The following is a 21068-nucleotide window of genomic DNA, read 5'->3' as shown; positions in this document are numbered from 1 at the left end:
ACATTTGAATATGATAAACCCCCACAAATATTTGAAATTTGGATGATTGTTTTAGTTTTTGGAGAATAGATACAAATATTATGATCTTAACACGTAAGATGGTTGCTTTTTTACAGTTTTAATTTTCAGTTGTGGCATTTTCATTTTAGATATCCATTATATTTTAGTATATATTAAATCAGTTATTATTTAACTAGAGTATTAGTATTTTGTCATTATTTAAAATTGTGCAGAGTTTGGAGATGACAGTACAACGATAATGCTTGTCACAACTCACAATAATATACATGTTATTTTGGAAGAGTTTCGTTCTTTTAAACATCTTTAATTAATGGGGGTTTTCAACCTAATTTTATTCAAAGATAAAAATAAAAAATTTCATATTTTGTTATGAATATTGAGAATTCAACTTCAAAGTACGTTTTTGATACTTTGAAGTATGTTTTGAAATATCTAATGTAATATTTTATTAACATTTTTAGTTTTTTTTTGTGAGAGTCTCTACTTTTACCAGTTTGTGTTAAAAAAAATATCGTGGCATTATACTTAGGCTCGGACCTAGTCTAACACAATTTAAATGACTATACTATACTAATAGTTTGTCTTTGCCGTAGCATTAATACAGCCATATGGGTAAACATATCTAACGGATAACATATTGGATATATATAATTATATAAATAGAAAATGTGGTTGGGATGTGGAGAGATTTTTAGTTAGCTATTAAATACATCAGCCACCTCCCAATGGAAACACTCGCAAGTCGCAACAGTGCTACAGCTATGAAATAGCGATTAAATTTCCATAGAAACTGTATTGTACACGACGACCACAGTCTTCAAGAATACATTTAAAAATTGTACATAATTTCCATTTTAAAATTTTTGTTGTCTGTTTAAAATTGTAATTTAGCTTCAACAGAGAACAAAGACGGTTTAACCAAAATTATGAACAATGACAAGTGATATGGATTGTCAAAATCTCATCTGCCTAATATACTCCAAAAGACGTACGACGATGGATAGATGGCATATTAACTGCCACAAGAAGTGACGGATGAACTCGCCAGTTAACATGGGCCATTGGCTCATCATCACCATGATATTATTTGTATCTAACAAATTTCCCCATTTTTGGTAACAATAACCTTATGTTTTCTGGTTATATCATCTATACCGTCGTGTTTGGTACGTCGTAGAAAGTTATATACATTAAAAGTTAGTAGACAATCGTACGTCAAATACTTAGCAAAAAAAAAAAAACTTTGATTTTTCGTTTAGCTAGCAAAGTTTTAATTGACACTGTTTATCTTCATAACAAAAAAAAAATTATAATCGACCACTTTATATAAATAGTTGAAAATGTGCATGTGACAATAATGAAGGGAACGTAACTTATGGGTGAAGACAGTTGCCTTCTAGGCAATGTCTCTTAATTGCACTAAAATACAGGTATCTATTTTACCAAAATAATAATACATGCAGGTATCCAAAATTCAGCTTTTGCGCCATTTGCTTACATAAATTACATTTATCACATTTTCTATTAGTAGTGAAATCTAGTCTTGGTAGCAACAAACTGATTTTGTATAAAGAAGCTGATGTTATAAGGAAAATTAATGCACCTAATTTTCCCCAATAGGGTATCTTATATATTAAAACATAAGTAACAACACTGATTCATGTGTAATTTTTTTTAAAAATAGATCTAATGAACTTATTCCTAGAAAATCATGTTACCTTTAATCTCTAATCTTATCATTTAAATTTTGGGCCTACCAGAAATTTTTACTAGGCTTAAAATAATTAGATTTAAACAATAGATGATCCATTGGATTTATAGATAATATAAATTAAATAGATATAATTTAATGTTGTAATACTATACATCCATATGTTAATTATTTAAATATTTATCGATGTTAAATTTTAAAATTATTAAGATTTTTTTAAATAACAGAAATCATATTATCTAACAATGATTAATTTTTACTACCTTAAACCAATGAAAACAAATTTTAAACTATATAGTTTATTTTAAAAATTAAACAAAAATCAAATGTTTAATTATTTACTCGATAATATAAATCTGTGAAGCAAAAATTTTAACTTTTTAAAATTTTTCTAAATTTGTGAAATGTTACAATATTTTTGAATATGACAATAAAACAATATTTTACTAATCTTTATATATATAGTTACGATTTTAATAATGATAATAATTCAAAAATATATATATAGAAGAAGATACAAATACATATGAAAGTTTGAAACAATCTATTCAATGAAAAAAATATACAAACTTATTATGTTTTAAAAATTGATAGACACATATATTATAATATATACCAATTTATAATTAAAAACAAAATATTTATATAAAAATAAATGAAAACAAAAACCGCGCCGAGATCTAGTTATAATTACGTTGACAAAAAAAGAGTATTATAATTACTAACCCCAAAGCTCAAAACGAAAATGAAATGTTTTTTTTTTCATTACAAAAATATAAGGTGTTTTCGTTTTGTTAAGTTAGCTCTCAGTTGTTTTCTTTATGTTAATAAAAGGAAAAGAACAATAGGTAGCCAATTTAACAAAATACAAAGATTACATATATATGTGCAAATGAAAACAATAACATTAAAGAAAAACATTCACTAGTCTACCCTTAGTAGTTACCTATAGTTGTTTCATGATAATGATTGTAATACTTATAATACGTTAGTTTCATAATATGTGATGTTACATACAATGTACTAAAAGACAATTCTGTTAAGTTATTTCATTTTGTCCAATAAGTTCTTTCGCTGATGCTATTACATAAGTAGCTTGGACCAATCTTTTCGTCTCTCTGGTCGGTACCATATTGTTGTCATAATTTATTTTCTTAGTGACCACAAGGTACATAACCTACACGTGTTGACGATGCAGGTGTATGCATTAAGTGCAATCCCTTTAATCATGTTGTTACGATATGAAAAGAAGTTGAAGTTGAAGTTGTTAGTTGAATGAATCTGATACTGATAGAGATTGTGATAGCTACGTCAACAAGAGAAATCTAGAGGGAGATGGTCATTGGTGTTGATGCGGTGTTTACACACTCAAGGGGAGTCATTCAATAGTTATTGTTTTTAACAGTAGTTTTGTTCATTTTCAAGGTCTCCGTAAGATATTAAATTCAAAATGTATTTCGTTTCATGTATACATGGGCATTGACACACCTTTTTCTCACATATAAATCGACATACATAAGGTATAAGAGAATGCTACAAAATTTGATTTAAAGAAAGATGGAAGTATATGATAATACACAGATTATTTCAGTAGTTAGTTTATACAAGAGAAAAACAATCACTAATATAAAACAGATTTGGAAGAACTAGTAAAAAAAGTGATGATATTATATTTTTCTTGATTAAAAATTAACATGTTGATATTATGTAACGCCTCGATCGTCCACGGTTAATGGGCCATCCACATCCGTTCTCTAGGCCCGTGAGACCCCGTCCGACGGACGGTGTGTTAATTTTTCTGAAAACTCAAAATTATTGTTTACTGGCTCTGCAATCACCACATGATCTTTCTCCGTGTTTTGGTTTCACTCACACGAACTAAACGATGTGTGACGAAAAATGTAAATGCACATTTGTGACATAACTAATCAATCAATTCTCTTAAACCTTCCAACATATCCCCCAAACCAGGATGTTACAATTCATCCTCTTTCAAAGAACGCAATGACATCGTTGTTAGTGTGAGCTCTCACTGACTCTGCACTCGTCTGGGTTCGGCTCTGATACAACTTGTAACGCTCTGACCGCCTACGACTAATGGCCCACCCACGACTAATGGGCCACCCATGCCCACTCACTCGGCTCATGGGCCCTATCCCATCCGACAAACAGTCCGTTAATTTTTCTGAATGCTCGAAATCATTGTTTACAGACTCTACAATCATCACATGACTTTTCTCTGTGCTTTGGCCTCACTCACACGGAATCGTGAAACACTTCTCGATAGGTCACCGATCTTTCTACTATTCCAGCTCAAGCAAACTTAACCTTGTAGTTCTAAACGGATGTGTGACGGAAAAGATAAGTATACTTTGGTGACATAGATAGCCAATTCAATTTTCTTAAGCCTTCCAACATATACCACAAACTGGAATGTTATAATTACCACATACAGCTTAGGTACCCTAACATTGTGAATTTGTGGTATATGTTGGAAGGAAGAGTTTACCTCGCGTACAAAACCATATTAGGTAATTTCTAGAAATACTCTTCAATTCTTTGTATTCAAAGGATCTGTCCTGCACTAAAAACAAGTATCGGGATTCTGAACCGAAGCGAATAGTCCGAACCAAACTGAACATTGTGAATTTGGATTATTGTTCGGTTAGGATGAACAAACCAATCAAAAAAGGATGAACAAATCAATCATAAATATGCTTGGTTATTGCCTTGGTTTGGTTCATGAATTCTGATTGGTTAATCAAAATTAAGCTAAATACATATACCCTAACTAAACATAATTGCTGGCTAACTTAAACCTAATCACTTAACTTATCCCTCTTTCTCTCGAACCCGAACCTCTTCTTCAAATTCTCCAATTATAGTAATCTCGTTTTATTTGTCAGATTCTCAGATTTTTCAGAACGCGAGGTAAACTCTTCCTTCTCATTCTCTACATCATTTGGGTTTGTGATTAATTTGGGATTTAGAGTTTTAGTCACAATTGATTAGGAGTTTAAGATTTGGGTCGAAGGAAGAGTCAACTAACGATGATGTGATAGTGTTTCATAGGGTTTGTTTATCGATTTTCAGTTTAGGGTTTGGAAAGGATTCAGAATTTAGGGTTTTGGTCGAAATCGATTTGGGGTCTAAGAGGATGAAAAATGTGGATTAATTAATATTTGTAAGAATTATGATTTTGTTTTTACAAACTAAAAAAAATTATGATTATGTATCAAATTTTTAGGCAATTTTTTGATGAGGTGGCTTCATAAGAAAGAGAAGTAACAACTTAATTTATATAGATAATAAATTTATTGGTTCTACCTTGCTTTATATTAATTTCTATTTAAAACACCATAAAATACTAAAATTCAGACTAATTGTTTTAGCCAAAAAATTATGTCAATAAACATTTATTCATTATTATAGTGGACTTTTAGAAAAGAAAATGATACAAAGAAGATGACTATAATTGTAAAAATTCATACAAAATTATGGTTAAACCGTAAACTAAAATATTACGAGCCATTAATAATCCAAAAATTCTTTAAATGATACAAAGCAGATGACTGTAATTGTAAAAATTCATACAAAATCATGGTTAAACCGTAAACTAAAATATTACGAGCCATAAATAATCTAAAAATTCTTTAAAGTTATTGAAGTTATTGAAGGGGATCATGGATATGGAGAAAGTTATTGAAGCTACGACCTCTTGTCTATCAGTTCCTACGGGTTGAGGTTAATGATGGACGAACGACTTTCTTTTGGTTTGATGATTGGCTACAAATGGGGAGACTTATAGACATCACAGGAGCTATTGGAACGTGTTATCTTGGAGTTCCTCGTACTGCTCGGGTGTGTGATGCTGTTGTGCAATCGAGATGGACTGTACGGGGGCAACGGAGTCGTCAGTTCCATTACCTGCATTCTCGCATTCAGAGAGAACCAGTTCCAGACATCAATAGAGGTAATGATGTTTTGCTATGGAAGCATTCTGATGATTCTTATAAACCATGTTTCTCTTCTTCACGAACGTGGGAACAGATCAGAGAAAGAAAACCTACAGTCTTTTGGGGTAAAAGTGTTTGGTTTGCTCAAGGTGTACCGAGGTTCTCTTTTATTGTTTGGTTGGCTGTTAAGAACAGACTGGCTACTGGAGACAGAATGAGAGCTTGGGGGCTGCAGCAAGGCTGTGTGCTTTGTGGAGAGCCTGATGAGACCCATGATCACATCTTTTTCGCCTGTCCGTATTCTTTTACTATCTGGGATAAGTTAGCAAATAGACTGAGTGGCAACAGGACTGATCCAGACTGGACAATCACTCTGCATTTTGTGGCTGGAAATAACTTGCAGATCATGGACAAGATCCTACTCAAAATGGTGTTTCAGACATCCATCTATCACATCTGGAAAGAAGGAAATGGGAGGAGGCATCAGTCGGGGTTTTGAAGTGTTGATCAGGTAGTACGTATAGACAAGGCGGTGCGTAATATAATATCTTCTCTCCGTTACAAGAGTGAGCACAAGTATGCAGGCTTGATGCAGAGATGGTTTGCTGTCTCGGACATCTCCTAGACAGAATTTTTTCTCACGATTTTGCCTTGTAAATTTTATAAAAGGGCACATTAGAATCTTGTAAATGCTCATTTTTTTTACAGTATCAATAAATTTCAAATTTCATCAAAAAAAAATTCTTTAAAGGCTGCTGAACTTTTGCTTATGCTACACGTTTTTAATCTTCAAAGCAGACGACTATAATTGGCAAAATTAATAAAATTATGGTTAAACCGTAAACTAAAATATTACGAGCCATAACTAAACCAAAATTCTTTAAAGGCTGCTGAACTTTTGCCTATGTTCCACGTTTTTAATCTTCAATATTTTTTTTAATTTAGTAATTTATTTTAGGTAATTCTGTTGGAAAAGCCGCGGGAAGGAGAAAAGTGTGTATATGAAAAAAGGAGATTGTTGATGTGTTTCCAACGACGACGTGATCGTCCTCTCTCCTCCTCTATTATTACAATTTCATCTCCTCTTTTTCCAGATTATCATCATTGTCTTGTCTCTCTCTAGATTCTCCTTGTATCAGAAACAAAATCCTCTGTTTTAATACCGACAATGGCGACGGTAAGAACAAATGTTTAAAAAAATTCACATCTTGATCTCTTATAACAAAACTCCCTTCCTTGCATTATAATATCTGATCAATCAAGAGTGGCTATTACCATTACCAAAGATTCAGATATGATGAACAAACCTGTTCTTAAGGTTTTTTTTTGGGTGGTGGTGTGTAGGGAAACAAAGGAAGACAACTGCCAAAATTTGGGGAATGGGACGCGACTAATCCAGGAGCCGCCCAAGGATTCACCGTCATCTTCAACAATGCTCGTGACGACAAGAAGACCAAGAAAACAGCTGTGGCTGCACCTGAGAGTCTTGTTACTCCTCCAACAAACAATGAGCCTCATCAGAACAACAACCATCGTCATCATCGTCACCAACAGAACAACAACCATCGTAAGAAACGTAATTCGCCACCCCCACGAGAAAAGGTATCTTCTTTCTTCCCCCCAAACCCCAATCTTGATTTAAGGGTAGACTACTCACGTGATATTATGTTTGCAGAAGAAATGGCTTTGCTTCCTTTGAGTCCGGTTCGAGCTCTGTTTCCGAAACGCAATGATAAGGAAGCAGATCGGTTGAGCAGAGTAGTTTTCAACAAATGACAACGACAAAACCTTCTGTAAGATGTTGCAAACTTCAATTCTTCTTCCTCTTCTCGTTGAGTTTCTCTTTTCAACTTTGTTTTGGACACATTTGGTTGACATATAAAATAAATACACATTGTTCTTGCTGCTTCTTGGTTTGATTTTATAAAAGGTTAAGACAATGTCCTTTTCAGTCATGTAATACTGCATAAAAGTCATGTTATCTAATTACTTAAATAGCATTTTAACTTCATTGCGACAAAACAAACACATGTCCTTAGGTTCCAAATTTTTTAACTTATTGCAGTTTCAATAGCTGAATCTGAAATTGAGCAACTCTATTCAATGGCTTAGCTCCCATAACATCAAATTTGAACAATTTTAGAGAACAAAAAAATATCAGGAATAAGGTTTTAGAAAGTAACCTATGGAAATAAATAGGCAGGGAGGCAAGCTCCATTTCATCTCAAGAGTCAAGGGTGGTGGATAGATTACAAAAGTTGTTTAATAAAAATGTGGCAAAGAACTGAGCGTGGATTGCCACATAGGTCTTGAGATGGAACTCCACGGCTCTGTGACAACGTGGAGCTGTACCAAAATTTCAAAAATGGAATACCGGTCTATGGGAAGGCTGAGGAAATAAAGCTCATCTACAGAGGGTAGACCAGACTTTGGGTTTTTGTGTGGTTGAACCTACAAGACTCCATATTTGCAACCTCCCGTCGTAAAGTAATACTGCAAACCTCAAACAAGTAAATGGAGCACACGAAACATTCAAAACACAACTTTATCAACGGTGTCTTGCGAAATCTAGCTCGATAAACTTCGGATTAGAGTTGAATTATGACCGATCTCGTGTGAATGAATATGAGGATTCGATGCGATGAAACTCAAAACAGAAAACGTAAAGAATACAAAAGTTTGTTATTCTGTTCGAGCGCAAACTGCGACTCTACGTCTGGTCGACGTTCCTTCCTCGGAATCCACTAAGAGTATGAGAAAGTAATACACAAAGAAACACCGTCATCTCTCACCGGAAAACACTCCGAGAAATCTCACTCACAGGAAACTATCTCTGTTTTCTCTCTCTCTCACCAGTGACCCAAAGTAATCTACCCAGAGCTCTCCGATCGCAAAAAATATAGCGATCACTTGCCACGTCAGTCCGACTCGACCCTTAGTTGACTCACCCGTAACAACTTCTAACGGCCTAAATGGCCACTCTCTTTCCTCGTTACAAAAGACACTAGAGACAACGACGTTTTACACTTAACTCATTAGCTTTAAACCGGACTCCTAAACCGGATCCTCAAGCTTGGTTTTCAATTCAATCAATTGAATCCAACGGCTATATCAACCAACATACTTCGAAAAACTCCACCTTGGTTGTTATAGACTGTTCTCCTTTTAGTGACCTTCCGAGACCTCAAAATTCTTCCTTTAATTTACTCATCAGAGACCCCAAGCAGCTTCAACAGCTTCTTGAGTCTTCTAAGCAGCAGTCTTTGTGAAGATATCTGCATGTTTCACTTCAGTATGAATCTTAGAAACCTTCAGCTCACCTTCCTCAACTTGTTCCCTTATGAAACTGAGCTTCCTTGCCATATGTTTTGTACGCTCATCATGCACTGCACTCTGAGAATCACAAAATATCTCAACCTTCTCTTGTTCATATCCAAAATCTTTACCCAAACCCTTGAGCCAAATAACTTCTTTTGCTGCTTCAGTCATTGAGATATATTCAGCTTCAGTGGTTGAAAAAACCACCACTCTTTGCAGACTTGATTTCGAGCTAATCAAACAATCACCAGCCAGAAATGAAGAACATGTGATTGATCGTCTTCGGTCTAAGTCTGCAGCATAATCAGAGTCACAAAACCCCATGATTTTGAACTCTGAACCCTTCTTATACGCCAGACACATTCTAAGGGATCCTCTGAACTCAACACCCACTTTACGGCCTCCTAATGCTCTTGATAGGATCACTCATGAAGCGACTCACAAAACCCACAGGATACACCAAGTCCGGTCTTGTACCAATCATCCCATACATCAAACTCCCAATGGCATTATAATAAGGAACCGATCTCATATACTCTGAATCTGTAATCAATTCATCCTTTGTTGCAGTTGCCAATTTAAAATGAACTCCCATTGGCGTTCACTGACTTAGCATTATCCATGTTGTACGTCTTCAATACCTTCTCAAGATAACAAAGCACCATTCTTTTTATCACAAACAATATCAATCCCCAAGATGCTCCTTGCAGCTCCAAGATCCTTTATCTCAAAACGAGTACTCAGCTGCTGCTTTAGATCTTTGATCAGCTTCATGTTCATACACGCCACCAACATATCATCTACATAAAATAAGAGATATATGTAAACCCCTTGTGTGCACTTAACATATACACATTGATCGTGATCACTCCTCATGAAACCAAGTGACATGATCTCTTCATCAAATGCTAATTTGATGTGGAAATTAGCATTTGATGAAGCGAAGTACATTGACGAGGACTTCGCTTCAAGCCATAAATAGATTTCTTGAGCAGACAAACACAATCTTCTCTTCCTTTCACTTTATAACCTTCTGGCTGTTCCATGAAAATTTCTTCATCAAGTTCATCATGAAGAAATGATGATTTTACATCAAGCTGCTCAAGCTCCATGTCTTCATTCACTACAATAGCCATTAGGAACCTGATAGAGACATGCTTCACCACAGGCGAAAATATTTCATTATACCCCTTCCTTTTGAGCATATCCCTTAGCTACTTCTCTTCCCTTAAATCCCAGTTCCTCAACACATGGGATCCATGGTTTCCTTTTATATATCCACCTGCAACCTATGACGTTTCTCCCTTTTGGTCTTCCACCAAAACCCATGTCTCATTCTTATCAAGTGACATGATCTCTTCATCAAATGCTAATTTCCACATCTTTCTATGTGGATCATACATAGCCTCTGCATAGTCTTTAGGTTCAGGTGGATCTCCATCTTCTGCTGTAAGGAAAGCCAAGTGCACATAATCATCAAACTTCTTAGGCGGCTTAGATTTCTTCTTTCTCGGTCTCTAGCCAACATATAATTCTCAAGCTCCGTATCATCATCCTGAACTTCTTTTTCTTCAGGTACTGCTTCAACTTCTTCTGTAGTGTCACCTCTCCACCTGAGTTAATGTTTTCCAGCTCAACATCGAGAAAAGTTGTATTTCTTTCTCGCATACCACCTCCCTTATTCAACAGATCCTTATAGCACTCAGTCTCCTTGAATGTAACATTTCTACTGAAGACACTCTTCTTGTCATCAAGAGACCAGATCTTATACCCTTTAACACCAGATGGATATACAATGAAGATCTCTTTCTTAGCTCTTGGTTGTAGTTTACCTTCATCTGTATGAAAATAGCAAATGCAACCAAACTTCCTCAGATGATCATACTTTGGAACCGTTTTAGACCAAACTTGTTCTGGTATCTTCCCTTGTATTGCACTAGACGACGTTCTGTTGATAAGATAGACAACTGTATTCACAGACTCAGCCCATAAGACCTTTGGTAGACCTGATTCACTTAGCACACTCCTGACACGCTCAAGAATGGTTATGTTCATACGCTCCACCACACCGTTCTGTTGTGGAATGTAAGGTATTGTTATATGCCTTGCAATGCCATGATCTGAACAAAACTTATCAAACTCCTGATTACAGAACTCCAAACCATTATATATCCTCAGCTTTTTGACCTTAAGACCAGACTGATTCTCCACGAGATGCTTCCATTCAACAAACTTCTCATTTGCCTGATCTTTAATCTTGAGAAAATAAACCCAAACCTTCCTGGAACAATCATCCACCAAGCTCAGAAAATAGTGACACTTTCCCAGAGATGCATGAACATTAAGCGACCCCCAAAGATCACAGTGAACATATTCTAGACACTGAGAGCTTGTATGTTGACCAGTTTCATAACTAGCCCGGTGAAACTTTCCAAAGATGCAACTTTCATAGCAATCCAAAGTTGACACACGCTTTCCATCAAGATAGCCTTTCTTGACCATAATATCCAGTCTTTTTTGACTCACATGACCCAGACGACGATGCCACAACTCTGTATTATCCCCTGCTTTTGCCACATTTGCTTCTCCTACACAACTCTTTCTCTGAAGAAAATACAACTTGTTATGCCTCTTCGCTCTTAGAACACTCCTGCTCTCCTTTATGACTTCCAAATAACCATTCTCTGAATTAAAAGTACATCCCAACTCCTCAAACGTACCCAAATATAACAAGTTACGTGAGAATTGAAGTATGTATCTCACGTTCTGTATCAGAACCTATCTTCCATCCGATGTTTGAACTTTGACAGTTCCAACACCCTCAACAGTTGATACAAAATCATTGGCTATTCTCAATGAACCAGATGAACTCTCTTTCAAATTCACAAACCAGTCTTTCCTTGGAGTCATATGAAAGGAGCAACCTGTGTCCAAGATCCAGACTTCCTTAAAGTCAATACCTTCGGAAAGATTAGCTTCAGACACCATGAGAGACTCAACGAACTCAACCCCTGTAACCGTAGACGACTCTCCCTTCTTTTAGGAAAATTTCGGTTTTCCTGATTACTTCTCTTAGGACAATTTCTTTTAAAATGTCTTTCTCCACCGCATATCTACCAAGTGAGAACATTCCGTTTACCGACTTTCTTCTGAACAAACTTGTTCTTCTATATGCATGCTTTTGAGTATTCTTCCCTTTAAAACCATCGTTATTTGAATACAACACCTCTCCCTGAGCCTTGTTGACCTTCCCACTTGATCCAAGCTCCAACTGCTTTGAGTGTATGGAGTTCATGACCTCATCAAGAGTTACTGTCTGCTTTCCATACATCAAAGTATCCCTTAGTTGATCAAACTGTTTTGACAATGACATCAACAAGAGAATCACTTGATCCTCATCAGATATCTCAACCTCAACACTTTCCAGATCAGTGATGATCCTCAAGAACTCGTCAATGTTGTTCTCAAAAACTCATTCATCCTATAACCGTAGAGCCTTTGCTTCAAATACATCTTATTTGGCAGATATCTTGACACGTATTGAGAGTCTAAGATACTATGCATTCCAACTGCAGTCTTCTCCTTGTTAATCTTCCTTAGTATCTTATATGTCACATACATGATGATAGTACTTCGTACCTTCTGCTGCTTCTCAACTAATACTGGATCTACTGCCTTTTCCTTAGATGGATCTGAATCAGATACTTCACCTTTTCCTTTTGTATCCATCAATAACGCTTTTTTCTCTTTACTTCATTCTCCTGACTCGTCAATGCATCTACCAACCCTAGCAAATCCAGATTCGCTAGTAACCTCTCCTTCCACATGTTGTAAACGATAGATCTATCGAACTTCTCCATCTCGATCTTCGCCGAAGACATCGCGATCGATCTCAGCAACAACCACCAGACTGGAACCTGGCTCTGATACTACTTCTTGCGAAATCTATCTCGATAAACTTCGGAATAGAGTTGAATTATGATCGATTTCGTGTGAATGAATATGAGGGTTCGATGCGATGAAATTCAAAAAAGAAAACGTAAAGAACACGAGAGTTTGTTATCCAGTTCGAGCGGAAACCGCGACTCTACGTCTGGCAGAGGTTTCTTTCTCGGAATTCACTAAGAGTATGAGAAAGTAATATACAAACAAACACAATCGTCTCTCACCGGAAAACATCCCGAGAAATATCACTCACTGGAAACTCTCTCTGTTTTCTCTCTCTCACCAGTGACTCAAAGTAATCTATCCAGAGCTCTCTGATCGCAAAGATATAGCGATCACTTGCCACGTCAGTCCGACTCGACCCTGAGTTGACTCACCTATAACAACCTCTAACGGCCTAAACGGCCACTCTCTTTCCTCGTTACAAAAGACACTAGAGACAACGACGTTTTACACTTAACTCATTAGCTTTAAACCGAACTCATAAACCGGATCCTCAAGCTTGGTTTTAAATTCAATCAATAAACCCTCCCCGGTTATCCTAATTGAATCCAACGGCTATATCAACCAACAGACTTCGACACGGTTGTCAACATGTAGTGAAGGATCTGGTTCTTACTATGAACCAAGCGATGGGACCAGTTCAGGAACGTGTGACGCAGATACATGATGCATATGGTAAAGAAATAAAAGTGACCGTTGAGGCTTCAGTGGAGAAGAAAGATTTGATGAGTGAGGGCTGTATGGTTTTACAATAAATATATGTCACTTTATCTATACACACCAACGTTGAGATAGAAACAACCAAAGATCATTTTATCGGTGGGGTTTGGTTTAACTAAACCAATTGTTTCTGCAGAAGGCTTCCACAGAATGCCAAATCAAACCTCTCTTCTGGAGGGTCACCAATGCAGTCGAAAACCGCGTCTGCGTTCACAAAATCTTCATCCGTCGTGTATCTGCACATTCCAAAGAGTGAATGCTCATTTCGTCTTCTGATTGATATGAATATAACAAGAGCGGGCTTTCTGCTGAAACTACTAACCCACTCTTTGTAACTATACAAGTCATTCCCGCAGCTTTTGCAGCTGCTAGTCCGATAGCGCTGTCTTCAACCACAACACATCTGTACACATAAACAGAGCCAAACTATTCACAACATTTTCTACCAACAAAGAAAAACTGACTCATTCTCCTGTAAAGAAAGAAATCATACTTTGAGGGATCAACTCCGAGGGTTTCAGCTGCTAAGTTGTAGATGGCCTGTAAAACAAAAGTTTCTAATGTCTTTAACCAAGATGATGAAGCACACACAAACCATTGTTAGTATATTACCGGGTCAGGCTTCTTTTTGGGGACTACATCTCCTGCAAATATCTTGATCTTCTCTGCTCTTTCTGGTCCAAGCAAGCATGAAACAATAGCAGAAACCTGAAATCAAACCCCGAATGAGAAAGCTGATTCACATTTCTCTTTATACAAAAATAGTTAAATAATGCAGCTCTGGCATTGTCTGTTTTTTAAAAGAAATCAGGACACGATATTGATATCAATATATGCTAAAAAATTATTGTGGCCTTGGAAACTGAAGTAGTAGAACCTGATTGGGTCATACCGCCTTTTCATTTGAAGTGCTGCACACGGCGATTTTTACTCCATTCGTTAGAGCTTGATCAACCAGTCTGCACTGACAAGAATGCTTTGGTTAAGATATAGCCGAAGAACACAGCTGATCAACCCAGAATATATGTATATGATTTACTAGAAATTAACTAGCCTAGAAACGTTCATAGCAGCATGATAATCCTTCAAAATATATATTCATAGTGACTAAGCCAATTTAGATTAATGTTGTAACAAAGACGTTGCATCAAAAGCAAGTGACAGAATCAAGGACGTAGATTAGGACATGCACTGACTTGGCAACACCAGGTCGAAGAGGAAGCAGCTTCTTCTTGATGAGAACCATGAAAAGCTCAGTCTTCTGCTTATGAAGCCCGGCTATGAACGCTTTCCTCTCTGCTTCATCTTTGGGAGTTTCTCAGGCCAACCCACCTTGTTAAAATACGCCGACATCCGACACAAAGCCATTACTCAAATTTCATTCGGACAGGACTAAACTGAAACTTCATCAAGATAGATACCTTTCTTTCCCACCACCGATTTTCAGTAGCTCTCTGTACAAATCAACATCCCATGTAACACCCAAATCTCTCTGCGAGAATTACTAGAACTCAATATTGTAAATCACCAAGAAATAAAAAAAAATAAGGGAGAAAAGTGACCTCTTTGAAAGTGTCGTTGAAGGAGATCATGTGACCATCCTTCTCCGTATCGACAAGCACTCCATAGCAGTCGAAGAGAAGAGCATATGGGAGATTCGCCGGAGAAGATGAAGCAGATCAAATGATTCCCCCGGAACGAGATGCTCTCTGTATTATTCTATGTTTTGCTTTGAGGCACTTCCCCAGGAATCGCGACTTAGACGGAGAAGGTGTCGCGTTAAAGGCACGCGCCGCATTAGGGATGAAAGATGCGGCTGATAGCTTAGGTTGAGTTGAAGAAGAAGAAGAAGAAGAAGATGGTGAAGGAGATAATTTCAGAGTCGCCATTGTTTGAGTCTCTCTCTCTTTATCAATTTTTCTATATCCGTCTGCAGGGAATTATAACGGTCGGAGATGTCTTTAACTCTATCCGGTCTCGCGCTAACGACCACATGATATAACCACCTGGTTCTGGTCGGGTTAGGGTAGGGTACTTTCCTAATCAAAAACCGGGTTTGATCTTTTTTGGTTCTACAATTTTGTGCAGAAAACATCTCGATGAAGCTGGTAGGTAATCAATTTTTTTTTATCGAAAGCTAATATCAAAATGGTAAATTAGGATATACCTGTTATAGAAGACAAAATTAACAGGACATCTCAATCATCTTGTTTACAACAACTATAGACAAACTTGCTATAATCAGTACGACCAATCTAGAAACGCCATCAAGCTCATCTTGTATCTCACATGTATTTCACGGACTCACACTATTCTGAACAGGTCCGATTGTGATTTTAACTTTGTTGGCTTTAGAGGATTTATAGTTTAATTCTAAAGATTTTAAAGTTTGTGTTTTACCGATCAGACTTTAAGATTTCTAAAGTTCTAAAAGCTTTCCTAAAAAATTTCAAAGACAAAATAACTAATTTTACTCTTAACTGACTTGTTTTTTTTTTCAAAGACACAAATTTAGGCTTTTAACAATTTCTAGAGCCATTTTAATTTTTTAAAAGCCAAAAGTTTTAACATCTAAGGGCAAGATTATCGGTGTCCTTAGAGGGATATCTTAGCAATTAAACACTCATAATTAAATGAAAAATAACCAATAAAAACAAGGACGCCTCTTAATTAAGAAGTTTTCGGTGTGGTCCTTACGAGCCACGTGTAGGTCTGAGATTCACTTCGAAAACAAATAGGTTCTCTCTCGAAGGCGATTCTAGCGGCGACGATTCGAGCGGCTCTCTCGACGGCGGTTCTCTCTCGACGCCACATCTCTCTGGACGGCGCTTCTCTCTCAACGGTTCTCTTCTCGTTGATTTTGATCGCAGTCCAGAGGATCTGTTGTTTCATCCACAGCTTTTTCTGCGATTCAAAGGTGAATAATCTACCTGTTTTGCTGAAGTTAATAACTTCATCGGGAGTATCTTCGATCCTGACAGCAAAGGCCGCATGAAAAAGCTCAAGGAAATGGATCCTATAAATTTCGAAACTGTGAGTTACAACATGCTTGTTTGCCTTTTGGTTATATGATGTGTGGGACTGTGATACATCCATAATTTAGGTGATTTTTATCTTTATAGTAAGCCTGTCACATAGCTGAATCTAATAGTAACGGCTGCATTCTGTAGATTTTGTTTCATAAACAAAGTTTGCTTGGTAGTACCCTGATTCTGTGGAGATGTTGGCCAAATAAACAATCTTGGTTCAGTATTTTCTTGTTTAAGTTTCCTGGTGCATATACGTAGCTGCCAGTTGATTGTTATTGGCAGGTACTGATATTGATGAGAAACCTCACAGTGAATATGTCAAATCCTGATTTCGAACCTTCTGTAAGTGTTAAATTTATCATAACTTCCATGCTTGTTAGAAATAAGTCTCCTTCGCTCTTGTTGTGTGTTACTTCTTTAAGCATTCTGGTGATTAGAATGAGGATTGTTGTGCTTTCTAAGACGTATATTACACACACTGAAACAGATGTATCTAACCTTGATATAGTCTGATGTTGCAGAGGAAGGTTCAGAACACTTAAGCTCTTAGCTCTTGTATGGGATCTTTGGCCAAGAACCAAACAAGTGATATATCTTTCTTGATGGGCTTCTTGCTCACAACAACGTAACTGTGTATATCAACTGATATATATATATATATATATATATTTATTTGTTCATGCGTTTTGTAATTTGTAGTTTTCTTTATTGGTTATTTTTTTGTCATATATTGAAACCAAAGACAATGTATCAGCTAGCAAATGCCACTAAATTCATAAAGAGACACATGAGTCTGTTTGTATCTTATTAAAAATCCTACCAATAATCAACTCTTTTGTGATTGTCCTTAACTTTGTCTCTTACCAACCAAAAATTATTTAAATAAGCTAGGGACTCAAAACTAAGGACAATCAATAATGTTGCTCTAACCTAAAATTAAAAGTCTCAACAGTAAAAGTGTTGAAAGTCAAAAACAATCGGACTCAACATCTGCCCCATGTACCTGCAATTCTATTCTTATGAAAAATTGTTTTTAGTATGACCAAACGTCCGTAATGTATCAACGCATACAAAACATTTGACTGGTCTACTGGTAATGGAACTCTAACTAACCTGAATCTATGGCTCACGAACCATTCCCTGAACATGATGCCCTGCGTAGCTAGGCTCCTGATTATTTCTCCAGACTTCCTAATCCCATTGACACATCTCTTTAGAATCATGTGGATCTTTAAAGTAGCTGAATCTAACAATTGCGTTTATCCTCACATTCATTGAGCCAAACTTAGTGAAACAGTAGACACTGGACCTAAGAACTTCTCCATTATATTTGTCTGATGAATAAACGAAGGGGAAGTTGGAGCTCTTATGAAAATAGAACGGCGACGCAAACGGGATCACACTGGAAGTAGCCTCCAGAAAAAACCTTAGTGTTTTATTTCATCTTTGTGTTTTGGATCTTCTCGCGCATAACCATTGCCTTGATGTCTGGAGATAATCTTCTACATTCATTGTGACATGCCATCTTCAGACTCCTGCAGCAATCTATCATTTAGCAAAAATGCAGAAATATTATTGTTATTGTAAATTTGAGTTTGGGTAAGCAGAAAGCGACCTGTATAATAATGGAGTGCGGAGGTGGCATATGGATTTTGAGACCATCCTCTCTTTATACAGATATCCGAAAATGCAACATTGGAAACCAATACAAACCAATATATACTCGTATATATACTCACAGATGCTAGTGTTTCATATAGTATAGTTGATGCTTTTCTTTCCACCTTGGGAACAAACTTGTTCCCAGTAGCTGAAAGGGTCTCTCATCTCATAATTTGTCACCAATAAACACTTTCGACTTTGAAACATATCCATGGGAATTTACTCATCCTTTGAATCAAAGTCAGCAAGAACATAGAAAAAAAGATTGGCTTCAATACCTATCACAAATTATAGTACCAAAACCTTGGCTCAAGAATTGGAAATCAATACTTAAAATAAAAGATCATGATCGGAACTCACCAGAGTTAAGTTGCCATCCATAGGATCAGGGGTCTTGTAGCGAAGCAGATAGACAGTGGTGGTTTTGCACTGATGAGAGATCTAAAATTCTTGCTCGAATATGAGATCAAGAGAAATTGGAGGAATCTTCTTAGAGAGGTTTTCTTCGCCTCACCAAGGGTAACCTGAGACAGAACACGCCACAACAATCAACACTTTAAGAATCTTTCAAGAAAACACGTTGGTATTGATACAGACCTGAGCGACATAGAACATATACCCATCTTCTTGTTTGACATTGTTGATGGGCTTTCCATGCTTAATCTCAGTACCTACATAAGAAAATATGTTAAAACAAAAGCTCACAGAAGATAATGTTTTGGAACTGAACACACTATTAAGTATTCACTTATGACCAAACCAAAAGTCCAGTTTTAACACAAGACAATGCTTATAGAGAGGTTTCAATACAGACTAAAGCAATACATGCATAAGCAATAAGAACAAATAAGCTCGTGTAAACCTACATTTAAATCTCAAGGCGAAAAGATTTATGAAACGATATTCATGACGGAAAAACAACATGATGGAAACGGTCAGTAGAAGAGGCCACACTGATGTTGAATAGAAGTTATAAAGGGTTACTTTCATAAAGACATCCCAAAACTCCATAGGTGGCCGCTTGAAGATGAAGAAGAGTTAGGGTTTAAGAATTGTTTGCCGTATTTATTAGATTTTATTTTAGTTTTAATATATATTGACATCATATAAAATAGAATTAATATCATGTTTTCATTATTAAGTCACAACACATTCAATAGGTACAAAAAAAATGTATGTCATGGTAAATTTCAAATATAACTCTAAATTAATGTTAACTAGAATTTGATCCACACAACCGTGCAGATTTTCTTTTACATTTTTCAATAGATTAAATTTTAGAATAAGCTATTTATTTAAACAAAATGTTTGCGAATGGCTATGTTTTTAATTTTTATATGGTATCATTTTCTCATATCGGTAGTATAAGTTTAAGCAAATTTTTAGCATCATATCTCATTTGTCATTTGATAATTTTTCTTTGTAAAATAATTGTAAACAACCGTGCAGATTTTCTTTTACACTTTTCAATAGATTAAATTTTAGAATAAGCTATTTATTTAAACAAAATGTTTGAGAATGGCTATGTTTTTAATTTTTATATGGTATCATTTTCTCATATCGGTAGTATAAGTTTAAGCAAATTTTTAGCATCATATCTCATTTGTCATTTGATATTTTTTCTTTGTAAAATAATTGTAAAAGTATTTTCAAAAATTAATCAGTTTAACTTGTTATTATCATTGAATATAATTAATTTTTCATAATTTTAATATTCGTTTACATAAATGCTAAATTAATTTTAATATCTAATCATATTTTAGAATACTTAGAATTTAAATTGTTAATTATCAGAATTTTCTTTTGAAAAGCTTCTAAAATGTTTTTTCGAAGATTTTTTTAGATTTTTTAAAACAATACTCAGCTGCATTTCGACGGGAAAATATATATTCTATTTTAATGTAAAATGTAAAAATACAATAACAGAAAAATCTCACAGTCCAAAATATACAAATTGGTATAATATTTTATATTTGAAAAACTCTTCTCTACATGCTGACAATTATATATATATATATATATCATTATTGTAAAATTATATTTTTCTATGGAAAGAAACAAAAAAAGTTTATCATATAACCTAGAAATTAAGGAAATTGCCAAAATATCACATTTGTAATACCATTTTTCAGGTTTACTTAACCATTTTTACTATCACTTAAAAAAAAACATTTATAACTCTAAGATTAATTAATCTAAACTTAGGGTTTAGAGTTGAGAGATGTGGTAAGATTTTAGGAAAGTAGAGTTTAGGGTTCTAATATGGTTATAAGTGTCTAATTACCTTTTTAAAAGTGATGGTAAATGTGGTTAATATTAATGTAAACATGAAAAATAGTGTTAAGAATGTGAAGTTTAGGAAATTTCTCATTAAAGTTCCTACTATCTCCTCTTTCGGATTCCAAAAATATATATTATTATAACTAGCATGACAACTTTCATCTTACTCATCTTTCCATGGGGTGATTTTCTCACCCGCTATTCCGAAGAATTCAAACAACGATGGCAAACTGCCAGATGCAGCTTCCCGATTTGAAGAGTAGACAGACTGTTTATCACACGACTTTTTCAATTTTGGAAAGCATGTAACATGAAAAAGGCGGTGAGTTCATAAGCGTGAATATGTTTTAATATTCACAGTGTTGAAAAGGTAATTTTTGTTATATTTATTTTCTATAATAGTTTCCACTGGTTTTTTTTTTA

The 21068-nt window shown here is 35.5% G+C and overlaps 3 protein-coding genes and 1 long non-coding RNA gene across 4 annotated transcripts; 3 read left to right on the top strand and 1 right to left on the bottom strand.

The window, feature by feature from the left end:
- Nucleotides 1–2212: 2212 nt before the first annotated feature.
- LOC103873535 (protein NOI4-like) lies at nucleotides 2213–7688 on the top strand. Its single transcript, XM_009151947.3, has 3 exons — nucleotides 2213–6865; nucleotides 7033–7290; nucleotides 7364–7688. Exons 1-3 carry the CDS (start codon nucleotides 6857–6859, stop codon nucleotides 7385–7387), a joined length of 291 nt encoding a protein of 96 aa, XP_009150195.1. The 5' UTR covers nucleotides 2213–6856; the 3' UTR covers nucleotides 7388–7688.
- Nucleotides 5525–6187, top strand: LOC103873689. The gene has a single exon (XM_009152082.1). The coding sequence runs from the start codon at nucleotides 5525–5527 to the stop codon at nucleotides 6185–6187; it is 663 nt and encodes a 220-aa protein (XP_009150330.1).
- A 5946-nt stretch (nucleotides 7689–13634) lies between the features above and the next one.
- Nucleotides 13635–15042, bottom strand: LOC103873536 (CBBY-like protein). Its single transcript, XM_033273505.1, is given in 7 exon segments — nucleotides 13635–13910; nucleotides 13997–14077; nucleotides 14168–14214; nucleotides 14287–14382; nucleotides 14567–14633; nucleotides 14871–14988; nucleotides 14991–15042. Coding segments are annotated over 7 exon segments (582 nt in total). The 3' UTR covers nucleotides 13635–13789.
- A 195-nt stretch (nucleotides 15043–15237) lies between these two features.
- LOC117126268 lies at nucleotides 15238–19363 on the top strand. Its single transcript, XR_004448801.1, has 3 exons — nucleotides 15238–16707; nucleotides 16986–17045; nucleotides 17212–19363. It is a non-coding gene; the product is annotated as an uncharacterized LOC117126268 (long non-coding RNA).
- The last annotated feature ends 1705 nt before the right edge of the window (nucleotides 19364–21068 follow it).

The sequence above is a fragment of the Brassica rapa genome, chromosome A06, assembly GCF_000309985.2.
Source record: "Brassica rapa cultivar Chiifu-401-42 chromosome A06, CAAS_Brap_v3.01, whole genome shotgun sequence".
NCBI classification, from domain to species: Eukaryota; Viridiplantae; Streptophyta; class Magnoliopsida; order Brassicales; family Brassicaceae; genus Brassica; species Brassica rapa.
Note: the sequence above shows the minus strand (reverse complement) of the source record. Positions and strands in the feature narration are given on the sequence as shown.